We start from the raw sequence: 23,119 nt of genomic DNA on the forward strand, positions 1-23,119 counted from the left end.
ATTGAAAAGTGTCTGTAGAGGGAGAAGGGAAAAACATTCGATTAATTTAATTGATTGTGATGGTTGTGTTTGTGTGTGTGTTTTTTTTCTAGATATTGTAACGAAATTATATTTTCTTAATTAATTGAAAATAAAAAAAAAGTTCAAGTGACGATCCTGCCAGGAGTCGAACCTGGAATCTTCTGATCCGTAGTCAGACGCGTTATCCATTGCGCCACAGGACCTGTTGGGAAGAGAGACGCTTATTGACAAACCGGCACCTCTCACGCTTACACATTAAGTCCGGATGGCAATGAATTTATTAAACTTATAATTCTTTACAATAAATGTTCTTTTTAACTTAATATTTTTCCACTACCCTTTTAAAGCCCCTTAGGCTTCCGGTTAACATCCTCTAAAACAGTGAGGAGAAGCGGTACAAAAAAAAAATCAAATTCTATGCATCCTTGAACGCATTTCGGGTAGTGATTGCTGTGTTGTTCTTCCTACAATGGCGGTAATTTATGCTCTGCCACCCTTCCGGCAAACATGCATATTCATCCGGGCGGCACATCAGCGGTTAAAGGGGGCAGAGTGATCCTGAAATGACCTGAATCGCGTCGACGCTGATGATGAATGAACGGCCTTGTTGTTAGGGGTAGCTGATTTGTGAACGGTCCACCACCAACTACATCCCGTCATCCAACCGGACCCAGTATCCTGGGTAATCTTTTTTCTAGCTCCATAAAAGCGAAAGGGGTGAGGTGAGTTTTATGATTTTTAAAAACAGTGTCGTTGTTTTCTTTCTCACAGACAAGCGTAAACGTGGGTAGCAGAGGCGTTAATGTCCTTTTACGATAGAAATAATAGATATAGTTTATTGCCAAACGAAAAAACCCAGGCTTCTACCTCGTTTTTTCACGCTTTGTTCTTCTCTTCGCTTTCTCTCTCTCTCTCTCTGTCTTTCTTTTAACGAAAAATAAAATTGCGTCTATTATGCTTAAATACAACTCCCTTCCAACCAAGTGGTGGTGGTGTGCTGTTCATCCAGCATATTATTGCTCTTCATTCCGCTGCCTAGCAATATAAATAAATATACGTTTACATTATACATTATATACCCAAATAAATGGTCAACAATTTGGAATAATAGTCGAAATAGAATTGTGTAGACGTTTGAATAAAAATGGAATAATTGCTGCAATGCAAAGAGTATGATTAAATAGCGTCGGTGCAAAAGATGCGCGCCTTCAAGCGATCTATGCAATGAATAACAGAGAATTTCCTTCCCAATCCCTACACGATGCACGCGGAATCAATGGAATCGTTCCCTCGAGCAGTTAGCAGCAAGCGAGTTTCAATCACAGCAATCTCGCCGGGTAGCACAAACGATCCCTTCCCCGTTATTGTGCGCGCTACACTACTTCAGCTTCCACAGTGGGTCGAGATCTTTAAACGGATCGTTGTTGGCTTCCTCCTTGACGGTGCTGCTTGCCACCTGGGCCGACTTCATTTGGTACGACGTCAGGATGCCACCTGTCGCAGTGGAAATGGAGTAGATGAAACACGTTAACAATTAAAAACTAAAACAATCGCTCCAAAGCTGCACGGCACTTACGTTTGTTCAGTATGCCATGCCCGTTATTAAGCACGATCTGATAGGACAGCTGTATCAAGTTCGGATCGCGCAGTGCACCCTTCCGCTGGCAGCAGATCCGGTACCAAATGTCGATCACATCTGCAAAACAAAAATTGCCACAGGCAAAAGTGTGTTAGTGTATCGTGAAATTGTGCCGCTCTTGGTTTTGTTTTCACATACTTATCAGCAGCGGTTTCCTGGTTTGGGTCGCCAGTATGGTGACGATCGCCACCGTCACCAGGCTCGACCGATCGGTCCCGTTCAGGCAGTTCAGCACGAGCGGACGCAGCTGCGGCGGTAGCTTCTGCTCTTGGTTGTACTGGCGGTACGAGTCGATCAGGTTCTGCGCCACGCCCAGTATCTGTTCGGGCGAGTTTTTAGGCCACAGCTTCGGCTGCAACAGTGCCACGGTCAGGGAGTAGTCCGAGCCGAGCATGCTGATGCGCAGCGTACGCTCGGTGCAGTGCGTTAGGTCGAACTGCTTCATCAGCGTTACCGATACGTCACCGTAGCTAAGCTCTTTGCCGACTTCCGTGGGCCAGAAGGGATCCAGCAGCTTTAGAGAAGGTGGGGGAAGGATGGAGCGATCGTTGTATAGTTGCTTAATTTTGTGCTAAAATGCAGCAAAAGCACACAGCTTACCTCGTTGGCGGTATGCAGACAGACGATCACGTTCGACTTCTGGGACCAGATCATGTTCCAAAAATCGTTCACCGTGTTCGGTAGCGGCGCTTGGGCGAGAATGAAGTGAGGGCAGCCAAACCCAAGGTCCTGTTGTGAGGGAAGAGGGAGAACAAATTTATGGTAATAATATTACATCCAAATAAGCTCCACTCGCTTTTCTTCAAACAATAATCAATTCTAGTAGCGTTTTGTATGATCTGTATGGTGGAAAATGAAGCTAGCCAGGTATAATAAAGGGCAATAGTGGCGAGGCCGGGTGGAGAAACTTAAACTTACCAATTTTGAATCCTTTTGAAACTTTTTGTTATATTTTTTTTGGTTAAAAAAGGTGAAAAAGTTTGAAAAAAAGAACGGAAGGAAAATTAAACACAAAGTCCAAGGAATCGATTTTTGTTTGTTGTTTCAAATAAAGACTTCTTTCCACTTCCATTGCTATCAAGTAGAATTTTCGCGATCATGTCCGGTTACCACATAAGCTTGTCCTTTTTTTTGCGATCTTCAAACGAAACAAACGAACTCACCTTTACGTAAACCGCGTTGATGTAATTGTCCGTATCGGTGGACAGCTGTACGCGGGCGTGATCGTACGGGACGCAGTCGATCGAGCGATTCTTTTCCGGAAACAGGCGGGCCACGCTCACCTGCCGCTTTGCCTCTTCCTTTACCTGCAGCATGGGAAAATGAGTCATTATCCGAGTCTTTTGCACTAATTCCAGAGCTGATTCCAGAGTCGACTCCGGAGCCGATTCTGGAATCAGAATCGACTCAGGACTCGACCTAGGAATAACAATTTGGTCGGGCAACGGAATCATAATTGACTCCATAATTGGAATTAGCTCTAGAATGAGAATCAGTTCTTAAATTGAAATAAGAAGTTTCTGAAGCGAAATCAGCCCGGGAATCTCTATGAGAATGAATCGTTGACAAGTAAATTTTGATTCTTTGTGGCTATCAATACGTAGCATCATTGGACCCAAGCGCCTATTCTTATGGATATGTCGAAAACGACTCCAATTTCAAAGCCGATTCTGATTTCCGAGCCTATTCCGATTTTGGAGCCGATTTCGATACCGGAACCGCTTCCAATTCCGGAACCGATTCTGATTCCGAAGCCGATTTCGGAGTCAATTCCGGAGCCGATTGCGATTCCGGAGCTGACTTCGAAACCAATTCCGAAGCCAATTCAGAATCTGGAGCCGATTTCGATTCCGGAACAGATTCCAATTCCAGAACCGATTCTGATTCCGAAACCGATTTCAGAGTCAATTCCGGAGCCGATTGCTATTCCGGAGCTGATTCCGAAACCAATTCCGAAGCCGATTTCAGAATCGATTCGGGAAAACTGATCCCGAACCTACTATCCAGAATCGATTCCAGAAAACTTCGGAGCTAGCCGGAATCAATTCCGACGATAATTTCATTTTTTTCCCATCACTACTTCTGAAACTCAAAACTAGTGATGTGCTCTCTGGAGCACTACTTCGATCCGATCCGAGCACTACTTCGAAAATTGGAACCACTAGTTCCGCCCGGAGTCGGAGTCGTCTGGAGTCGTCCAGATTCGTCCGGAATCGTCCAGAGTCGTTTGGAGTCGAAGTCATTCGGAGTCGTCCAGGGTCGATTGGAGACGGTCGGAGCCAATTGGAGCTGTTCGGTATAACATGCTTGTGATCAGGAATTTCTTTTAATTGTGTTTTAATCATTTCGTATCTTTGTTTCTAATGCCGACTCCGGACCACTACGGACGACTGGGAACAATTGCGAGAGGCTCCTGACGATTTCAGATGACTTCGGACGACTCCGGATGACTCCGGACGACTCCGACTCTGGGTGACTCTGGGCAACTCCAAACAGCTCCAGACGATTCCGAACGACTCCGGATAATGCAACTTTACCCCTCACTAGACCCCAAACTCACCAGCAAATCCTGCAGCTCTTTCCACTTGCTATCCAGCGGGGTCGTGCCGTTCAGCGTTTTCACGCCGCTCGTTTCGACAAACTTCTCCAACCGCTCCACCTCCTTGTGGAACCACTTGAGCGTCGCCCCATCCTCGAACGGGTCCGGTTTGGTGGGGCGCAGAAACACATTGTCCGCCGGGTTGGCGGCGGCACCGGACACCGAAGCGGTCGCACCACACACCGAGGCACTTTCCCAGTCGAAGCTGGAGCTCAGATCGGAGCAGAGCGACAGGTTGTCCAGGCTTGGTTTGCGCTCCCCAATCACCGACGGGCACGCAGTGGGCACAGCGGTCGGAACGGTTTGAGTCGGGTCTGGAACGACCGCCTTTTCCACAACCAGTTTCTCCACAACCGTAGCTTTCGTTGGGGTAAGAATAACGCTGGCCGCTGCTTCACTCCCATCGACTGCGGTGCTGCCCACGATCGAACCGGCCGTTGGTTGGGGCTGCAAGATTGGTGCCGCAATCGGTGGGACTAGCGCGGGCGAAAAATCAATCCCCGACAGGAGGTCAATATTTTTCGACTGCGTCGTTTGCGGCGACACGACCGACTGCTGCTGGGTGGTGGAGGAGGATGATGATGATGCGGTGGTCGTTGTTGTATTTTGCGATCCCGTACTATCCACGTACGAGTTGGTGTGATGCGAATAGTGCGCCACATTGGCCGTGGGGTCGTTCGGTGTGCTGTGCGCCGCTGGCGGCAGTGGGCTCTGCTGCACCACGGTGACCGGATCGGGTTGCGATGCTAAATACTGGTTCGATTGCACGGTGGAGTAGGTGGACGTTTGGTGATAGTAGCCGGCGGAGGTTGCTGCACCGCTGGTTGTGTTGTAGTAGGATGAAGTTGCATTCGCGGGCTGTCCTTGTGGGTACGCGGAGGGCGCTGGAGTGCCGCCAGTGGAAAGCTGATACGGCTGGGAGGCAGATGAGTCAACCGATGCTGGTGCCGCTGTTTGGCCGGATGCGGAGTACGTGGTGGCCATGCTGCTGCTGCCAAGCTGCGGATTGGACACGTACTGGTTCGCGTACGAGCCGGCCGTTGCGTTGTTCGAATCGCACTGGAAGCCGCTGGTGTAGTCGTACGCACCGGTTTGCGGATTGTACGAATATCCCGGATGCGACCCGTACGAGGCAGTCTGTTCCGTCTGATAAGGCGCTTGCTGGTAGTACGGGGTGGTGGAGGAGCCGGCGCCGTACGTTTGCTGCGGTGCGGGCTGCTGATACGCTTGCTGTTGGGGCACTGTTTGTCCGTAGTTTCCGTAGGCGGCGGTGACGGCGGCATCCTGCGACGAAGACACGGACGTCATTGATTCGTTCGAAGATGTCGGGTAAGGTGTAGGGTAGGCGTTGGGTTGTGATACAGTTGGATATTGCTGTTGTTGTTGTTGTTGTTGTTGCTGTTGATTAACTCCAACCGAGCTCTGATAAGCCGCTACCTGTGAATAGCCCGGATTGGAGCTCGTGCCGGCGGTTTGATTCGCGTAACTTCCATCCGCCGTCGGTTGTTGGAGATTCATGGCAGAAAACTGTTGATTCAGCTGGCCCCAGGAGGCCTGCTGTTGGGCCACGTCGGACGAAGCGGATGACGCCGACGGAGCTGGGGAGGGCTGTTGCGCCGGTGGGGGCATTTGCTGTTGACCGTACTGGCCGTAGTCGTATCCGGTTGTGTTTGATGACTGAGGCACCTGTGCCTGATTGTTGTTGTAGTAATAGTTCGTGGAGGTTTGATTTTGGTACATTGGATTAACGTATCCCGTGGCAACGGTGGAGCCAGTGGCAGATGGCTGTGGCTGAGATTGGTTCAGGGTAGCGTACTGACTGTACTCATACCCTGTTCCTGCGACGGACATGTTGGAATTACCTCCATATTGCATTTGCTGTTGTTGCTGTTGTTGTTGTTGTTGTTGTTGCTGGTGATACTGCTGATGATAATTGGTGTACGAATCCTGATAGTATCCTCCCGTACCGCCTCCCGCAATCCCTACCACCGGCGCGTTACTTTCCGAACCAACCGGAGCAGGTCGCACGGATGGTAAATGGGTCGCCGGTTTCTTATCCACACCTGCCGCTTTTATAGACCCCAAGCTGATGGTGCCCGCCTTCAGATAGTCCTTCAGCTTTGGACCTCCGCTTCCACCACCGCTACCAGTGCTCGAAATGCCCCCAGCACCACCACCGATCGTTCCCACCGCTCCACTATCGATCGACGACCGTTTCAGCACATTGCTCGACTTTAGCTTCTGGTTGCGCTCCTCCTCCTGCACGTCGCAGGCTGCCTTCACGCGCGAGTACAGCTTCTGCACGTTGCTCTGCAGCTTGCGGTAAAACTCCAGCCCCTTGGCGCTCTTCGACAGCAAATCCTCATACACGTCGAACGAGGCGGACAGCGAGGAGAAGAACTGATCGCGCTTCGTTTTCACATCGGACAGGCTCTTCAGTGCCGGCGCACACTTGGCGTACACCTCGGTCAGCGCTTTCAGTATGTTTCCCTGCGCCTTCATGTTTTGCTCCAGAAAACCGACTAGCTGATCGTGCTTGCCGAGCTCCTTCCGGAACAGCTCCTCCATCTTTTGCTTCTGCTCCGACCCACCGCCCTCGAGGGCGATCAGCTGCGACGTGATGTCGTCGTCGGTGATGTTTTGCCGCAGCTCCTGGTACAGCTTGATGCGCTGCACCTTCATTTCCTTCACCTTCTGCACGATCGTGTTCAGCTCCTGGAAGACCGCCTCGTCGAACTGCTCGGTGCAGACCGGGATCTGCGCCTTAATGTCCGGCAGCGGCTGCGACAGTATCTTCAGATTGTGCACGTGCAGTCCCATCGCCTTCCGCAGCGTGTCGTTGCTTTCGCCCGCCTTGTTGTGCGCCTCCTGGTACTTGGCCAGCTCGCGCCCAAGCTCGACCATGTGGGCGCCACCGTTCGAGCGCTGCCCGATCTTGGCCTGATACTGCTCCTCCCGGATTTCGTCCTGCCGGAGCAGATTCTTGATCTCCTTCAGCGTTAGTTCCACGTCCGAGCAGGTATCGGCCAGGGTCGACATCGACTGCACCAGATCGCTGATGGCGTTCGGTTTCGCCTGCAGCTCCGCGCAACGATCCACCAGCCCCTGGGGCAGTCGCTTATCATCCGCCGTCCGTGGCGCCTCAATCGCGTCCAAGTTCAGCGAGTCGATAAACGTTTGCAGCTCCACCTCCTTATCGTCCAGCTTGGTGCCGATCGTGCGCAGCAGCGTAGCCTTCTCCTCGCTGTACATCGAGCTGCTTTCGTGCGCTTTCATCGGCACCAGCCGATGGAAGATGTCCTCGCCCATCGCTTCCGGGTCGGTCACGTTGAACGCGATCCCGTTCACCAGGTTCGCGCCCTGCACAGCCGTGATCGCGCTCAGATCCGGCACCTCCTCGTGGTAGATGAACTCGTTCTCGTTTTTCGCCGCCTTTCGCTTCGCCTCCACCACGTCCATCGTGAACTGCAGCGCGTCGTTCACCTGCTCAATGTTCGCCAGCCCCTTCGACTCTTTGCGCGCCTCCTCCAGCTTGTCGAACGACGCCTGGTACAGCGCGACCCGCTCGCCCATCTTCTGCTGCTCCTCCGACTGCTGCCCCTGGTACAGCAGCAGTATGCAGGACAGGTAGGAGATTTTAAAGCGCACGTAGCGCCGCCACTCCTTAAACTGCTTGCTGCCGACAATGTCCTGCACCCGCCCGTCGTCCCCGCTCTGCGTGAGCAGCGCCGCCAGCGCCGAATTGTAGTAGCTCACGATCTGTGCCGTCACCTTCGCGATGATGCCCGACTTCCGGTTGTCGCACAGGCTCTTCTCCATGATGCACTCCTGCGCCTGGGCCAGGCAGAGCGCCTGCATGAAGATGAGCAGCTCGGTCGACAGGTCGCCCTGCAGCAGCAGCGGGTAGTTGTCCTTCACGTACCCGTACGCCCAGGCCGCACACTGGAAGTGGGTGCACGCCTTCTTCATGCTTTCCGGATCGGCCCGGCCCTCGGCCGCCCCGAGCTGCGTGTGCAGCGCGGCAAAGTTGTGCAGCACGGCCGCCATCTCGTACTTGAGGTTCCATTTCGTGAGCGTCGCACCGGAGTACAGGTCCTTCCAGTGGAAGGTGAGCAGCTGCTGGCCCTCGCTCACCGCCCCGAGCAGAAACCGGTTCTGGATCGAGTGGAGCTGGCAGTAGTAGCGGCGGACGGTGGCCGTCCCGTCGACGTCGCGCGTCGGCCGCACGGCATTACCCCGGAGCTGCTCGAGCTGATAGCATTCCTTGCTGTACGAGGCCGGATCTTCCTGGTAGTACTCCGCAATGTACTGTCGGGGACGGAAGATAAAGAACGAGCGAGGTCATTGCAGCAAATGCTAATTTAATTTACGACAGGCTGAGCTGTGACGTCCTCCATAGAAAACGATGATTCATTTGCCACTCCCCCCATCGCCTCCTGCATCCTGCCTACCTGCTTGAGGGAGGAAAAGTTGGTCTGCTCCGGGCTGGTTTTCAGCTCGAAGCTAACCATCGGCATCCGCGGCACGGCCTCCATTGGTGGGGCGGACTGGTGTGGACACTCGGGTGATCCTCAATCTGGACGCTCTATCACGGTGAATTTAAGAAAACCCCGAACGTTTGCACAAACACACTACCCAGCGATATTCACACACTCTCTCTTCTTTCTTCTCCAAAGAACGGAATCGGTTTGTTGTTTTTTTTTCTTTGCCTGACAAAACAACAGCCGATCAGGCACGGTGGGACTGCTGTTAAACGCAACGATGCGGGAATGGTGTTGATTTTTAGAAAAACACACGAAAAAAGAAATTTTAGGTATTCAAAAAATAAAATATATTATTCTTATGAAATTAAGATGAATTTGGAGGCAGAAAACTTTGCTTTTTACGAGAAATAATCAAAAAAAATAATAATTTTCCTGTGCACGCGTTTACGACACCTCGGGTTGAATACTTCTCTTACCCGTCTGCCTGCGCTGAGCCTTTTCGCTCGCTCGCGCCTGTCAAACAAACCCATCATCATCATCATTTTCGCGTACGACACGGAAGGGAACGAAAATATAATTGTTCACCTAGCTGAACCCTTCCGAAAAAAAGGAAACTGCACCTTGCTGCAGTGTTTAAGGTGAAAAGAGTGTTTGGTGATCATCTTCCGCCAGGTCGAAGCAGCCGACACAATCGAAATCGAAAACGAAACGACCTCCCAACAAGAACAGGAACATCAGTGAGCAATTGCGTGCAAAAGTGTGTTCCTGCTGTGTGTGTGTGCGTTCGTGAAAAAGCAGTGAAAAAAGAGAAAAGCCCCCCTGCGAGAGTGTTTCGCGGTTCGGGTGTGAAGAAGGTGGAAGCGTAATTGCGCTTTTGGGGGAAAAAGATGGTCCCGCCAGCATCGTCCAGTGTGTGCTGCCGCCCTGCTACTACCACCACCACCCCCGCTGTTCAACACTGTGTGGCAGATGTGCAGTGAAGAGAGGTGAAGAAAGGAAACCCTTTTTGGTGCCCTTTTTGGTGTGCTGCAGCAGCAGCAGCAGAAGGGTAGGGGCCGAGAAGACGTGCGTGCGGAGGAAGCGAAGAGTGTGTGTGTGTGGGAGAAGAATCCGAACGGCGATATCCACACACACAAACACATCCGTGTTGTGCGTGTGTTTTTTTTCGCGTAAAATAAAAGGTGTAGTCAAAGCGCGGAAAGGGTTTACGGGCGGTCCCCCGAGATAGAGTGCGTGTGTGTGTGCCCGTGTGTGTGCGCGCGCGACAGAAAGAAAGAGAGGGCTGCCCGCTTCCGCTCGCCACCGTGGTGTGAATAAAAGTTACAAAGGTAAGAAGTGGGTGGGTTTTTTTCTATTGTAAAGCTAGTGGGGTGGAGGGTGGGATGCCAAACGGGGCTACAATTGTGCAACCAGCGGCTTAAATTCGTGCAAAAATCATCCCTTCCCCCGGCGCACCAGGTCAAGGATCGTGTCGTACTGTGTGTGTGTGTGTGTGTGTGTGTGTGTGTGCGTGGAAAATTGGGTGTGCACATGGGATCAGCAGAATGTTTAAGAGCGAGGTTGTGCGGAGAAGCAGCTCTAAATTAAATTAAATTGAATAATTCTGTGACCTAGCTGGACCTAGGATTCGAGGGAGAGGTTGCATGGGGTACGATGAAAACGGGTTGCAATGTTACCCATCATTCCCCTCCCACCCCTTTTCGTTGGCTGGGAGAAACAATCAATACCATCATCGCGCACCGGCTTCTGCGATTTGCCGTTTTCCACGCGAAGCAGATGGTGTGTTGCTGCTGCTGCTGCTCTAGAATCCTTGCAAATTGCATCTGCGCTAATGTACAGTGCAGTACACAGCGTTGTCTACAGCACGAAATTGGAGGCTAATTTTGGGAAGTATTTGTTGAGATACAATGATTATTCAATATTGTGAAAGACTTTTATACTACTTATAAAAGTTCTTAAAAATTTCGCCAAGACAAGCTGGAATTATCAGCTCAGATTAAACTGCAACAGAGGTTGAATTGTCGATTCAATTGTTTGAATAGTTCCGATTCCGATAATTTCGGAACCGACTCCGGAAGGTAGGTCCTCCCAGCATTATCCGGAGTTGGAGTCGCCCGAGAGTCTCCCGGATTTGGAGTCGCCCGGAGGCCTTCGGAGTCGTCTGGAGTTATCCGGAGTCGTTCGGAGTCATCCGGAGTCATCCGGGGTCATCCAGAGTTGTCCGAAGTCATCGCCACGAGGCTACACGAGGTGAAATATACAGCGAAATGAACTATTTGACAAGTTAAATATCTGACAGATATAGCTAAAGGGTTGGGGGAGATACAAAATCCGCTTTCGAAATTCACTTAATAAGAATATTTTTTTAAGCAGAACATTCTCTAATTCGAGGAAATGATGAATTGTTGGCTGGAAGTCATTGAAGTCATTTAATGGATTTAGTTGCGATTTTGTAAACGTTATTTGTTTACATTGCACATCAGCTGGTTGCTGTGATGTATTATCTGACAGTTATTGTATCTTCCGGACGACTTCGCACGACTCTGGGTGACTTCGGGCGACTCCGGACACATGCGACTCCGGAAGATCATCCATAATTTAAAAAAAAAAAAACAATTTGATATTGTTCCGCCATAACCTATATAATTACATTGACAGATAAAATCGGATGCGATGATCCGACGGCTTCAAAAAATATTGATTCCGTCGTACGACCGAATCGCACATCCGACGTTATCGGTCAAATTTCGTGTAAAATTCGTCTGATAAAATCGCATCAGATGGAAACTGCCACGGGCCTAAATCATAATGTCGAGAAGATACAACAAAAATCCGACAATAATATCTTGAGAAAAGAAACTGAAACGCACGACCATTCAATTACTTAAACAAACATGAAATTTGTAAACATTATTACGGCTTTTTTTTAAACTGTAAAGTAATTTATAACAATAAATCTTAGTGTTCCAATGTATTAATTTTAAAAGCTAAAACAAATCCAATTATATTCTTACAAACAAATTAAATTCATTCGATGACGCATTATTTGTGTCACACACTTTACTGGTTGCGTACCTTGGTTGCGCGCAAGCGAGGGCTTACACCGCAACAACACTGCAGCCAGCCAGTGGGAGCACCGTTATCGCCACACCGGGTCAGAGTCCGGCTGCATCGCATCGTCACGGCCCGGCCAAAAACCAGCCGGGAAACAAATCTCGGGAACTCGTTTTTAGAACCGCGGCTGCTGCTGCCACGTTCTGTGCCCGTTGCCGTTTCGGCGCACCAGCACGAATTAACCTGTTTGGAAAGGAACGTTAGAAAACACTACCGCTATCCGGGCCCGCGGATCGAACGGCACGGAGGACAGGTTCTTACAGTTTTTAGTTGCGCTTCGTCATTCGCGGACGGAAGAATTTTCAGTGCACAATAAAGAGGCGATCTTGGGATTTTCCTCTCTGATGGTCCAAGTAACCTTTGTGCAATTAATGGCAACGGGTCTTAGTCCCAAAAAGAAAAAGGTTGCACAGTCCGTACCAAGTGATTGCATCTCGATCAAATTCGTTCTAAACATACCGTCTCTTCTTCTTCTTCTTCTTCTTCTTTGCAGATAGATACCGTGTGGGGTTGGGCCTCTGCCCCGCTGCGCCTTGCGGGTAACAGAATGGGTGACGTGCTCATATCGGACCGGCCACCGTCACCGGCGAGGTTAGTAGTAGTAGATGCCTTTGCGATGCCGGCGAGGCCTCGTCCAACTCCAAAATCTCTCTAATGATCTATTTTCCTTTCTTCTCTCTCCAAAACCCTTCCAGCAGACTATCGCACACATCGGAGAAGCATCCCCGGGTGACGCTGCAGGAGCTGAACGTGCTGCGCCGCCACCGGGAGCTGTGCGATGTCGTGATCAACGTGAAGGGGCGCAAAATCTTCGCCCACCGCGTGATCCTGTCCGCCTGCAGCCCGTACTTCCGGGCGATGTTTACGGGTGAGCTGGAGGAGTCGCGCCAGACCGAGGTGACGATCTGCGACATCGACGAGAACGCGATGGAGCTGCTGATCGACTTCTGCTACACCTCGCACATTGTGGTGGAGGAGTCGAACGTGCAGCCGCTGCTGCCGGCCGCCTGCCTGCTGCAGCTGGCCGAAATACAGGACATCTGCTGCGAGTTTCTGAAGCGCCAGCTCGACCCGGAGAACTGTCTCGGCATACGGGCGTTCGCCGATACGCACTCCTGCCGGGAGCTGCTCCGGATCGCGGACAAGTTCACGCAGCACAACTTCCAGGAGGTGATGGAGAGCGAGGAGTTTCTGCTGCTGCCGGTCGGCCAGCTGGTGGACATCATTTGCAGCGACGAGCTGAACGTGCGATCGGAGGAGCAGGTGTTTAATGCGGTGATGGCCTGGCTGAAGTATAACGTGGCCGACCGGCGCCAGCATCTGGCGCAGGTCCTGCAGCACGTCCGGATGCCGCTGCTCAGCCCCAAGTTTCTGGTCGGCACGGTCGGGTCGGATCTGCTGGTGCGGTCGGACGAAGCGTGCCGCGATCTGGTGGACGAGGCGAAGAACTATCTGCTGCTGCCGCAGGAGCGCCCGCTCATGCAGGGGCCGCGCACCCGGCCACGGAAGCCGACGCGCCGCGGCGAGGTCCTGTTCGCGGTCGGTGGCTGGTGCTCGGGCGATGCGATCGCGTCCGTGGAGCGGTTCGATCCGGAAACGGCCGACTGGAAGATGGTGGCGCCGATGAGCAAGCGGCGCTGCGGCGTCGGGGTCGCCGTGCTGAACGATCTGCTGTACGCGGTCGGGGGCCACGATGGGCAGAGCTACCTGAACAGCATCGAGCGGTACGATCCGCAAACGAACCAGTGGTCCTGCGATGTCGCCCCGACGACGAGCTGCCGCACCAGCGTGGGGGTCGCGGTGCTGGACGGCTTCCTGTACGCGGTCGGCGGCCAGGACGGGGTGCAGTGCCTGAACCACGTCGAGCGGTACGACCCAAAGGAGAACAAATGGTCCAAGGTGGCGCCGATGACGACGCGCCGGCTCGGGGTGGCGGTGGCCGTGCTCGGCGGCTACCTGTACGCGATCGGCGGTTCCGATGGGCAGTGCCCGCTCAACACGGTCGAACGGTACGATCCGCGGCAGAACAAGTGGTGCGCGGTCAGCCCGATGTCGACGCGAAGGAAACATCTCGGCTGCGCGGTGTTCAACAACTTCATCTACGCCGTCGGCGGACGGGACGACTGTATGGAGCTTTCGTCGGCGGAGCGGTACAACCCGCACACCAACTCCTGGAGCCCGATCGTCGCGATGACGTCCAGACGCAGTGGGGTAAGGCGTGGATTGCGAGTTATTGTTTTTTTTTTAGTTGAATATTGGCGCACGGCAATTGTTTAAAACAAAAATGTGCTTTTGCCCCAAACACAGGTTGGACTAGCGGTGGTGAACGGTCAGCTGTACGCCGTCGGCGGCTTTGACGGTACCGCCTACCTGAAGACGATCGAGGTGTACGATCCGGAAACGAACCAGTGGCGCCTGTGCGGCTGCATGAACTATCGCCGGCTCGGTGGCGGCGTCGGTGTGATGCGCGCACCCCAAACCGAGAACTACATGTGGTAAATAGTCGCTTTTGCCTCTATCTCTGTCTCCCTCTCTCGCTGTCTCCGTCTGTCTCTCTGCCTGCCTGCCCTCTAACCCCCAGCAGTCGTGTTCTGGATTCTTTCTCTCAATCTCCCGTGTTTTCCTTTGCCCTGCCCTCATCCGTAATCTGTGTGCAATTCCGCAAACGACCATGTATTGATGGAACCTTCTATTTCCTATCCGTCCGTGGGGGGGAGTGCGATTTGTTTGTGATAGGAAGAAAATGGTTGTTAAACGAAAGGAGGGGGGAAAACAAGTGTAGGCCAGTACATCGAACTGTACGTCTGGAAGTTTAGCATTAAAAGCGTTTAACGTTGCTGGGAAAGGAGCCTCTAAAAATACGCCACACGCTATTCATGAGTCAGTTAATGCTTTAGTCAGCGTTTTCTTTCTTTTTTATGCTTTTTTTAAACAAGCAAAATTTTGTTTCTCTTCAGTACGCGTTCAAAGTTTCATAAAGAAGCCTCATTCTTTCGCTTGTGCGCTTTTCTTTTCTAAGTTTCGTCTTCGCCGTTCTATAATTAGCAGCGTGTGTGCAAAGTGTCATTTTGAAAATCATCGCCAAACCGCCTCCCATCACACCGTTCACGCGACTTTCTCATCATTCTCCCCCCTTTCTCCCCCATCTTTCGCCCGACTTCATCCTTCATCACGCTTCTCACACGTTCCATCCCATTCACCACACACCGCTTCTTCACCCATCACCGCGGCAAGGTCACCACCGCTCTTGTGCGCGCGCTTGGCTTCGTGGTGGTTTTTGGGTTTTTGTTTTGCTCATATTAGTTTTGTTTTAACAATCATACAACCTCTTTCTTTACTTACCTTTACTTTTAGGATTCGCAAAGATTCCGTTGTTTAACATTCACACAAAACACATGCGGCCAGCTTCTGCGCTGCTACGCCGTCGGGCGGCGCGAGGCAGGAGCGCACGGTGCGGCAGTTCGGCGATGTGCCGTGGAACAGAAGTGGTCCGTACAAATGAGCAAACTGTGTGTGTGCGTGTGTGTGTGTGTGTGTTTGTAGGAAAAAGCGGACACGCGTATTATAAGTTTTTGCTGTGTTTTTAGTAAGTAAAGAGGAAGACGTATGGGCAGAGATGAGCAAAAACAAAACAAAAAGGAGACAACAAGGCAGGCAAAGGTTAGACGGTTTAAATCAAAAAAAGGTTAAATTAAAAGGTAGTTGTCGCTCCTCCACACTACACTGCCAGTCGGTGCGTAGGGGAAGTTTAATTGCAGGCAAAATAATGCTTAGGAAGGAAGGGGGCAAGTTTAGAGTAAATCCATACCACATAACGTACACTAGATAGCAGCAAACCCTGATCAAGTTTTGGAAGGCAGGTAGAGTTCAAGTCCATCCGATTTTGATTTCGGTTCAAAGCGCGACTCACACTACTCACATACACGTTAACAGCGGTTAATTTCATACACGCAAACAATCTAAGTTATTGGGGGAGATCATTTATCGATAGTTTCAAAGTAAGAGAGAACGAGAGAGAGAGAGAGAGAGAGAGAGGGAAAGAGCTAGCAGTTTATTTGTTTGCTTCCGTTTTCGGAAGTGTTTACATGCGTGAGGCGAGAGAAGAAGAGACAGTTACAAGCAGCAACTACAACAACAACAACAGAAAAATGCTATTATTTAAGTGCTTTTTGCATAATTGTTGTCTAACAACGTTCAATATTTTTGATATGGTCTGTTTTTTTTATTGCTTTATTTCTTTTTGTACTATTTGTGTACACACTGCAAGAAAGAAGTGTTTATTTTTTAAATACCAATTGGCACTTGGCTCTTCACAGTGCTTATGTGTTTTGTACATTTACTCTTTTTTACAAGTTTTGTTGTTGTATCCTTTTATTTTTCTCCATTTTTGATGCAATTTTTTTTAGCCACAATCATTTGCTTTTGCCTTTGCTTTGCTGATGGTTTCATATTGTTCTTTTTTTCATAAAAAAAGGGCCAGCTCTAGCTGACTTCACTATTGTCCGATCTAATCAAATACCATACATTTAGCATGTAGTAGGCACGATTACAACCTTCCACTTTGTACATATAGAACCACCCCACCCCCTTAAAACGTTGCATATAGATCTCAATCTTCACGATGAAAGGAATTGTCACAACTAGACAAAACAAAACAGGGCAAAAACGAAGGCCAAGGCAGGATAAAAAAGATAAAGATGCGTCCTCAGGCGTTTAGGGTTAAAACAGTGATTTCATGTGCACCGCTCTCACACACCCACATCTAACATAAAAAAGAATACCACCGCATGTGCTTAATGTGTTGTTACTTCAGTTTTGTTTGCGCTCTGCTTCTCGTTCTCCGTTTCTTCTGTGCGATGTATTGTTTGGCTTACAAAAATGCTCATTCTAGGCTCGAAAATGGGCACAGCAACGGTGCGTGGTTATAGTTTGTTAGTTTTACATTCAATTTCCTCTCCACATGATGGTGCACACTGGCAGTGGACTAATGAAAAAACAAGCAGAACAACAAATACTAAACTGAAAGCAAACGTGTCGTGTGTAACGGAGAAGAAACACAATGCTCTTATTTCATGATGGGAGAGAAAGATTAAAAAAATAGGAGAGGAAAAACGTTTCCAGACGTATGGCAGTAGAAAGTATTAGAAATTACTATAAAACACAAGTAATGCTCCGTTTCTGTTTCTGTGCTTCACAGTCTTACTCGGCGTTCGGAATAGATAATTTGCAACGGTTTCTAACCACTTCTTTAACCGAAAGGGTGAACAATCGGAAGAAAAAATGTCGAACTAATAGTGGAAAAATAGTCTTAGGAAAATAGTGGTAATTAAACAGAGGCAGAGAAGGGCGAGAGCGAGAGATCATCGAATCTGCTGTCCCACGGGGAATCAAACGAATGAGAGAACGTTGACGGCAGAGAGCCGGCACTGTACGATAATGCTTCCACGGCTCCAGTCCAGTCCAGTCTCCCCGCTCCCACGGCGAAGAAGGTCAGTGTGGTGTAAGAATTAGTTGATAAGCATTCGCACCGATAAGATATGCGTTTGGTGGGCGATCAAATTCTCAGAATTGCGGACAGCAGCAATTAGCCAGCCGCGTGTACCCCTTTCCCTTTCCCCACACTGTTACAAAATTGATGCCGACACCGGCGTACACTTGATAGACGCTTTTTGTTGTGTATCTTCCTGACAATCGATGGTGTCACAGCATGGTGAAGAAGGGCATTGTCGATTGTGTAAGTAGATAAAACTCATAATCCGTGATGGTGACAACTGCTTCTAACAACTGTCGTGGCTTAAAATTGTGTATAAAAGCAAACGTTTCCTCGGTAGACAAAAAAAAACACCCTTTCACCCACTGCTTTTCTTTAACCGAAACATGTGAACGGTTTTCGTGTTTAGTATTTAAGAAAATCGCCTTTCTCTCTCTCTCTCTCGCTTCTTTTCGCTGGCTCTTTCTCATCATGTAGTGATTTAGTTTCATGCTAATTTATTAGACTCGGAGGGACGACACGCACGGGAAAAGGAAGAGATTTAATTGTTAAACGGTCAATGAAGCTGTACGAATGTGATTTTGCGAAGGTCGGTGAACAAAAACTATTAAAGTATATGAAGAAAACTATGTATAACAAACACGTGTACGCAATCAGTGTTAGCTGACAGCTCTTAACTGTTCGTATTTAATCCGTGCAATCGAACATGATGACAAATTGCGTAAGTAAAGGCTTGTTTGCGTACAGAGACAAAGGGAGAGATTAAAAGCGTGTAACGTATTTTTTTTAAGTCTGTTTACAGGGAACACCGAGCACCGGGCAAGAATCTGAAGAACATGTTTAAATAATCTGGTTCCATGAACCGGATCGATGCCGACGTAGATTACCTTTATCATGAAATTTGGCAGATTAGCACCTACACCCCGCCACATAGTAGCCGCGTGGCCAGAAAATAATAGTAGTAGCCAGGTATCATTTATTCCCTTCGTTAGTTATCTTTTACGCACGATAAGTTAACTTTATGGACAAACCGGTACTAATTTCGTTTGAAAATGGTTGATCTCGCGGAATGGGAGAACCTTTTCATTTTGTAGTTTGCGTTGCGCCACCACGGTGAACGGTGGGTTTTCGGTGTCGGTGCTGGTTCGGTCTAGAAGGGGATAAACGATGTCGCGTGTGCCAGTCAGTAGCTCCTATTCCCGTCCAAGATCGGGACTGGCCGATGCTGCGGTTGACAACGTACGGCCGGAATCGCTCGCAAGCTTAGGTTCGCTGGCCCCGTCTCTCAGCCAATACGCGCTGGGAAATGGTGCTGGAACCGTCGGTGCAGTGGCCGGTGGAGAATCATCGATGGCACGCGGCGCTGTCGATGGGTTCACGGCAACCCCGGTCGGTCAGCTGGGCGTGACGGCTTTTACGGAGGGCATCTACACGGAAGGAGGCCACATTAACCCGGCATTCAGCGAGGCTATGACGAACAGTGCTGGCCAGATGATGACGGAACTGGTCGGGGAGGAAACGATGGACAAGATGGAAAGGATGGAGCAGAAAATGGCACGCGCCGTGGATAAGATTACCGATGTGGAGGTTTCGGCCGGCGAGCTGGCGATGGTGGCTGGCGTGATGGACTACCTGCCCGAGGGCGAGGAAGAACCAGCGGTGCCCGAGGACGTACCGGATGCTGGGGAGACGCCGGACCTGTTTACCACGCCGCTGGAAGAGCCGGTAGAGGCGGACGTGACCGTGCCGGACATGCAGGAGCTGAACGTGGGAGAGCTGGGACGGATGGGCGAACCGACGGAGGAATACATTCCACAGATGGAGGTAAGTCGTCCTTGTGGCAGAGGCGGATTAACACGACGGGAGGCCCTAAGCGGTCATACGGATCGAGTGAGAAGTTGTGAGAAGAGGAATTCTAAACAAGAGAAAGATTGGGAAGCAAATGTGAGCGGGGAGTGTCTAGGGGCCCCTTCGAGACTTCGGGGCCCCACGCGGCCGCTTAGTTTGCGTACTGCTTAATCCGCCCCTACCTTGTGGGACGTCATAACGTGCCAGACGTGTAGACGTTGAGACAATAACTATCTGGTCGATATCTTATCGGTATCGTCACAGTACGTTATCTTTCGGGTTCAGGTCGTGATATGACGTATAAATAAGGGTATTACTTAACGGTTGTAAGAGACGAAGTCCTTTTGAAACGTGAGGTGCGTAAACAGTGATAAGTGATAGATAGTGGACAGATGTTGATGTGCGTATTTATTGCCAGGGACCATAAACCTGAGTCTAGTCGCACTAAGAGAAGGCATTTCAAACCTTCATCATATGATCGGATCTTTAAAACTGATAATGTGATTGGCCAATGTACCGATTCAGAGAGTTCTTTAGGAATTGTTGCTACGCTAAAATATAGAATATTCAAGAAAACTATTGATTAGAAATGTTTTACGACTACCGGTAGACACCAGTTAATCTGACCGAGTTATGGTGCCACGCAAATCAATATGCTGTGAGTCCTTGAAATATCTAATTCCAAAACTAACCCAGTTGTAGAACTGATCTTTAGTCCATACCGTTTTTTGAGCAATTCCCGATACTAGTTCTAGCTCTGGGGCCATTACCCGAATCTATACTGTTGTCGGAATTGATGCTAACTCCATAAAGGCTCTGAAAGCGAATTAGACCCTATACCGGTCTTGGTACTGATCCCGAACGGTCTTACAATTTATTCCGAATCTTGAAAGGTTCAGCAATTGATTAACAAATAACTATTCAGATTCTGCGACGAAGTCTGAACTTAATCCGATCGTAACCCTTTCACCCGTAACAGTTCCTAGCCAGTACTGGCATTGGTCTCGTAAACTCGTAGAATCGGAAAGGGTTCTTAACATGATTCACATATCATGTCTAATGTATCTAATCAATACATAACCTCTTCTGCTCCAGCAACTAGACCGGAACCCATAACGATCCTTGAAATTATCTCGAATCCTATAAGGCTCCAGAATAGATTCGCGTAACTCGTGCAGATGCTGGGACTAATGATGAAACCAACTCGGCTCTGGGACTGATTCCGAACCCAAACTAATTTGGCAATCGTTTCGGTACGCTTACTGGAACTGATTTTAATCCTAGTCTGGTCAGAGAAATGCTTTACTCGCTCTAGTCCTTAAACTGATCAATATCTCATGCTGAACAAGAACCTTTATTGGCTAATCCCGAACCCGAATCCTAGAACTAATTTCGAATCAAACTCCAGTAGTGGAGATTTTCTCGGAACTGATGATACCCAACGCGTAACGGTTGAGTTCGGTTCCGAACCCAAACTCATGCCGGAACTGGATCGGATTTCAACTTCATGATATTCCAACAACTGATTTTTGTACCATCGCGGTCCAGTGATTGATTCTGAACCTTCATCAGCTCAAAAACCATTCCAAGTAACAGCGATAGAAAAAAAACACCAAAAATTGAGACAAAAATAGTCGAAGGCAGGCATGTTGTATGGCTCATCTGGGGAGAACAAAATTCACGGCAATTTCTGCGTTGAAATTTGCTTAATGTTATTATTTCCCAAGCCTCTGACGTATCGCGAACGTCACCACAAAACGGGGGGTAGAAGCAGTGTTTGTTGTTGCTACTACCCCTGCATCAAAATACCACAGCCGTGGGGATTTCTCTCTTTTTATTACTGCCCTTACGCCCCATGCATGCCCCGGCATCGTTCGCATTGAGTATGAGTGATGTCATTCGCGGCAAAACGTTCCCCCGAAATCTCCCTCGAGCGTTGTTTCGATAGGGGCTGGCTGCCGTTTGCTGTATTGGTGTGTTTGTGTGTTGCTTTTGGTCGCGCTTCTTTTGCGACGAAAGAGACCCCTTCTATTTTCTTGCTCGTATTGGTTGCACCTTAGCTGCCAAAACAACAACAGTCCCAGCAGAGATGACCGCATGCGGGTCGCAAGGGTACAGCGTTATTTAGAATCGATTCCAACGTTAGCCGGTGCGGTTGTGGTACGGTCAGTGTGCGTTAGAAACGTAAAAACACACGTGCACAGTGTTGGGAGGGGGATAAGTTTTTGCCCGAGATCGAGAATGAGTTTCAACTGTCCACTGTGCGAGGTTGTCTTGGAGACGCGGGCCGACCTTGACGAGCACGTGAAGGAGGAACACACGACGTACTACTACGACACGTATCTGCTCGTGCCGATGGTGCTGAATGACATCGCCACGGTTGGAACGACCACGACCGTTCTCACCAGTCCACCGACCGTTACGGTACGGTTCGCCTGCCTGCCTCGATCCATGCTGACCCTTTCATCCCTTCTTGCGTGGCTAGGGTGGTTCCAGTTTGACGTGTTGCTTTGCTTACTCTTTGCAGGACGCTGGTGATGCCGATGCAGATGGTTGTTGTTGCTGCTGCTGCTGCGGCGAGGACGGTGGCGATGATCTGTGCGGCTGTGACGATCTGTGCGACTGCGGCTGCGGCAGCTGCTGTGGTTGCGGCGGACTGCTGGGCTGCGGTGACTGTGGGGACTGTTTCGGCTGTGGCGATTGTATCGGGTGCGCCGACTGTGCCGACTGCTGTTCGTTCGACTGCTCCATAATGTGAGCCTAAGGCCTGGTTACTTCTCGAAGGAGAGAGAGAGAGAGAGAGAATGGAGAGAAACTAGTGCAATCGTTACACCCGTCCGTTTCTAACTCATAGCCACGCACTAGAGTTAGTTTGTATGTGTGTGTGTGTGTGAGAGAGAGGCAGATGGAACGAAGAGTGTGTGGTGCTAAGGCCTACTGCGTGTTCTATTGCTGCTAAAGTGTACAAGTATGTACAGCAAAATAGAATGTAAAAGACCAGCTAAAGTCCATCTCGGTTGTCCAGTTGTCATACTACTAACGTAAGCAGATTAGCCTAGCGGACCTAATTTAGTGTATCATATTGAGCTGAACTTAGGATAACAAATTATGGAGCTTTCCATTTCTCACCGGGCATATGAGACAGGGACCCGAGCGTGTGTATTGATCCTCAGCTCCGGTGTGAGCAGAGATTCGCCTCTAAACTGTAATCCACGTGTGTCACAAAATATCTCCTCTAGCTAGGGTTTCCCTCTTTTTTAATGCAGGCTAAGGGGATGGTACAGCGGCTAGAAAGCTGGTTGTAAGTTAACACAGTGTAATTTTTGGAATAGTTTGTTTTTGTTTTATCCCCTTATCGGAACGTTGAATACCGATTGCTAGCCAAGCTGAGCCTTCCTACCCGTTTGTGTTCTGTATTTCCCTTGAGCTTATATGATAAATGATATACGAATTTATGTACGAGCGTGTGTGCTACTCGCATAAAAGTAGAAATAAGATAAGTTTTACATTTTGTAGCCACTGTTTTTACTTTTCACGTAAAGAGCTAAGCTGATGACACTGAAAGTGCAATATTTCATTACTCATCGTATGTTTATGGCCATGCGGTCGTATTGCCGTATAAGTATTATCGTTTATCAGCTGATTACTTTATCGGATTGCACCGGAAGCGTAAGGTAGACGTTGTGTGTGTCCCAACCTTCCTAAGATACCGTTTTAGCGCCTCTGGTACTTGAATAACACGTTTTCGGTATTTGGAGAACAGATAATGCATTACAGACAACGATGCTAAAACTTACTCACTCTCGTACACTTCTTAACGTCTGCCAAATGTGCAGACGACTTTATGGTGAGGTGTTCGTAGGATTTGCCAACTTCCGACACTAACCGCCATAGGTGTTGCCTGATAAGCAACGTATAAGCTT

General features: G+C 49.5%; 3 protein-coding genes, 1 long non-coding RNA gene and 1 other non-coding gene across 7 annotated transcripts; 2 read left to right on the forward strand and 3 right to left on the reverse strand.

The window, feature by feature from the left end:
- Positions 1-151: 151 nt before the first annotated feature.
- On the reverse strand, positions 152-224 carry Trnar-acg (transfer RNA arginine (anticodon ACG)). Its single transcript has one exon. It is a non-coding gene; the product is annotated as a tRNA-Arg (tRNA).
- A 602-nt stretch (positions 225-826) lies between these two features.
- LOC1271173 (tyrosine-protein phosphatase non-receptor type 23) lies at positions 827-9,000 on the reverse strand. 2 transcript variants are annotated; one of them, XM_061658573.1, is made up of 8 exons: positions 8,711-8,976; positions 4,221-8,567; positions 2,824-2,967; positions 2,579-2,599; positions 2,261-2,389; positions 1,799-2,174; positions 1,598-1,717; positions 827-1,515 (listed from the first exon to the last, which is right to left on the reverse strand). In XM_061658573.1, exons 1-8 carry the CDS (start codon positions 8,792-8,794, stop codon positions 1,400-1,402), a joined length of 5,337 nt encoding a protein of 1,778 aa, XP_061514557.1. In that variant the 5' UTR covers positions 8,795-8,976; the 3' UTR covers positions 827-1,399. The 2 variants fall into 2 exon arrangements, with proteins under 2 accessions (XP_061514557.1, XP_061514558.1); XM_061658574.1 differs by lacking the exon at positions 2,579-2,599 and having other exon boundaries at positions 8,711-9,000.
- Positions 9,001-11,808: 2,808 nt separating this feature from the next.
- LOC1271172 (kelch-like protein diablo) lies at positions 11,809-17,988 on the forward strand. 2 transcript variants are annotated; one of them, XM_061658580.1, is made up of 5 exons: positions 11,809-12,261; positions 12,351-12,448; positions 12,556-14,068; positions 14,165-14,352; positions 15,212-17,988. In XM_061658580.1, the coding sequence occupies exons 1-5, from the start codon at positions 12,202-12,204 to the stop codon at positions 15,234-15,236; spliced, it is 1,884 nt and encodes a 627-aa protein (XP_061514564.1). In that variant the 5' UTR covers positions 11,809-12,201; the 3' UTR covers positions 15,237-17,988. The 2 variants fall into 2 exon arrangements, with proteins under 2 accessions (XP_061514564.1, XP_309921.4); XM_309921.4 differs by having other exon boundaries at positions 11,842-12,261; positions 12,553-14,068.
- On the reverse strand, positions 16,325-19,058 carry LOC133393462 (uncharacterized). Its single transcript, XR_009766175.1, has 2 exons — positions 18,926-19,058; positions 16,325-18,851 (listed from the first exon to the last, which is right to left on the reverse strand). It is a non-coding gene; the product is annotated as an uncharacterized LOC133393462 (long non-coding RNA).
- On the forward strand, positions 18,516-22,711 carry LOC1271171 (uncharacterized). The gene is made up of 2 exons (XM_061658592.1): positions 18,516-19,172; positions 21,724-22,711. Exons 1-2 carry the CDS (start codon positions 18,516-18,518, stop codon positions 21,952-21,954), a joined length of 888 nt encoding a protein of 295 aa, XP_061514576.1. The 3' UTR covers positions 21,955-22,711.
- Positions 22,712-23,119: the final 408 nt, after the last annotated feature.

This window comes from Anopheles gambiae, chromosome 3 (assembly GCF_943734735.2).
Source record: "Anopheles gambiae chromosome 3, idAnoGambNW_F1_1, whole genome shotgun sequence".
Taxonomy (NCBI): Eukaryota; Metazoa; Arthropoda; class Insecta; order Diptera; family Culicidae; genus Anopheles; species Anopheles gambiae.

Excerpts from the sequence above, each read along its gene's own strand:
- LOC1271173 (XM_061658573.1), bottom strand. The coding sequence starts at position 8,794 with ATGGAGGCCGTGCCGCGGATGCCGATGGTTAGCTTCGAGCTGAAAACC. Across the intron at positions 2,968-4,220 it reads AAGAGCTGCAGGATTTGCTG|GTAAAGGAAGAGGCAAAGCG; the intron begins GTGAGTTTGGGG and ends CCCATGCTGCAG. Across the intron at positions 2,390-2,578 it reads TTCAAAAGGATTCAAAATTG|GACCTTGGGTTTGGCTGCCC; the intron begins GTAAGTTTAAGT and ends CCCTCACAACAG.
- LOC1271172 (XM_309921.4), top strand. The coding sequence starts at position 12,202 with ATGGTCCAAGTAACCTTTGTGCAATTAATGGCAACGGGTCTTAGTCCC. Across the intron at positions 12,449-12,552 it reads CGGCCACCGTCACCGGCGAG|CAGACTATCGCACACATCGG; the intron begins GTTAGTAGTAGT and ends AAACCCTTCCAG. Across the intron at positions 14,353-15,211 it reads CAAACCGAGAACTACATGTG|GATTCGCAAAGATTCCGTTG; the intron begins GTAAATAGTCGC and ends CTTTACTTTTAG.
- LOC1271171 (XM_061658592.1), top strand. The coding sequence starts at position 18,516 with ATGTCGCGTGTGCCAGTCAGTAGCTCCTATTCCCGTCCAAGATCGGGA. Across the intron at positions 19,173-21,723 it reads AATACATTCCACAGATGGAG|GACGCTGGTGATGCCGATGC; the intron begins GTAAGTCGTCCT and ends TACTCTTTGCAG.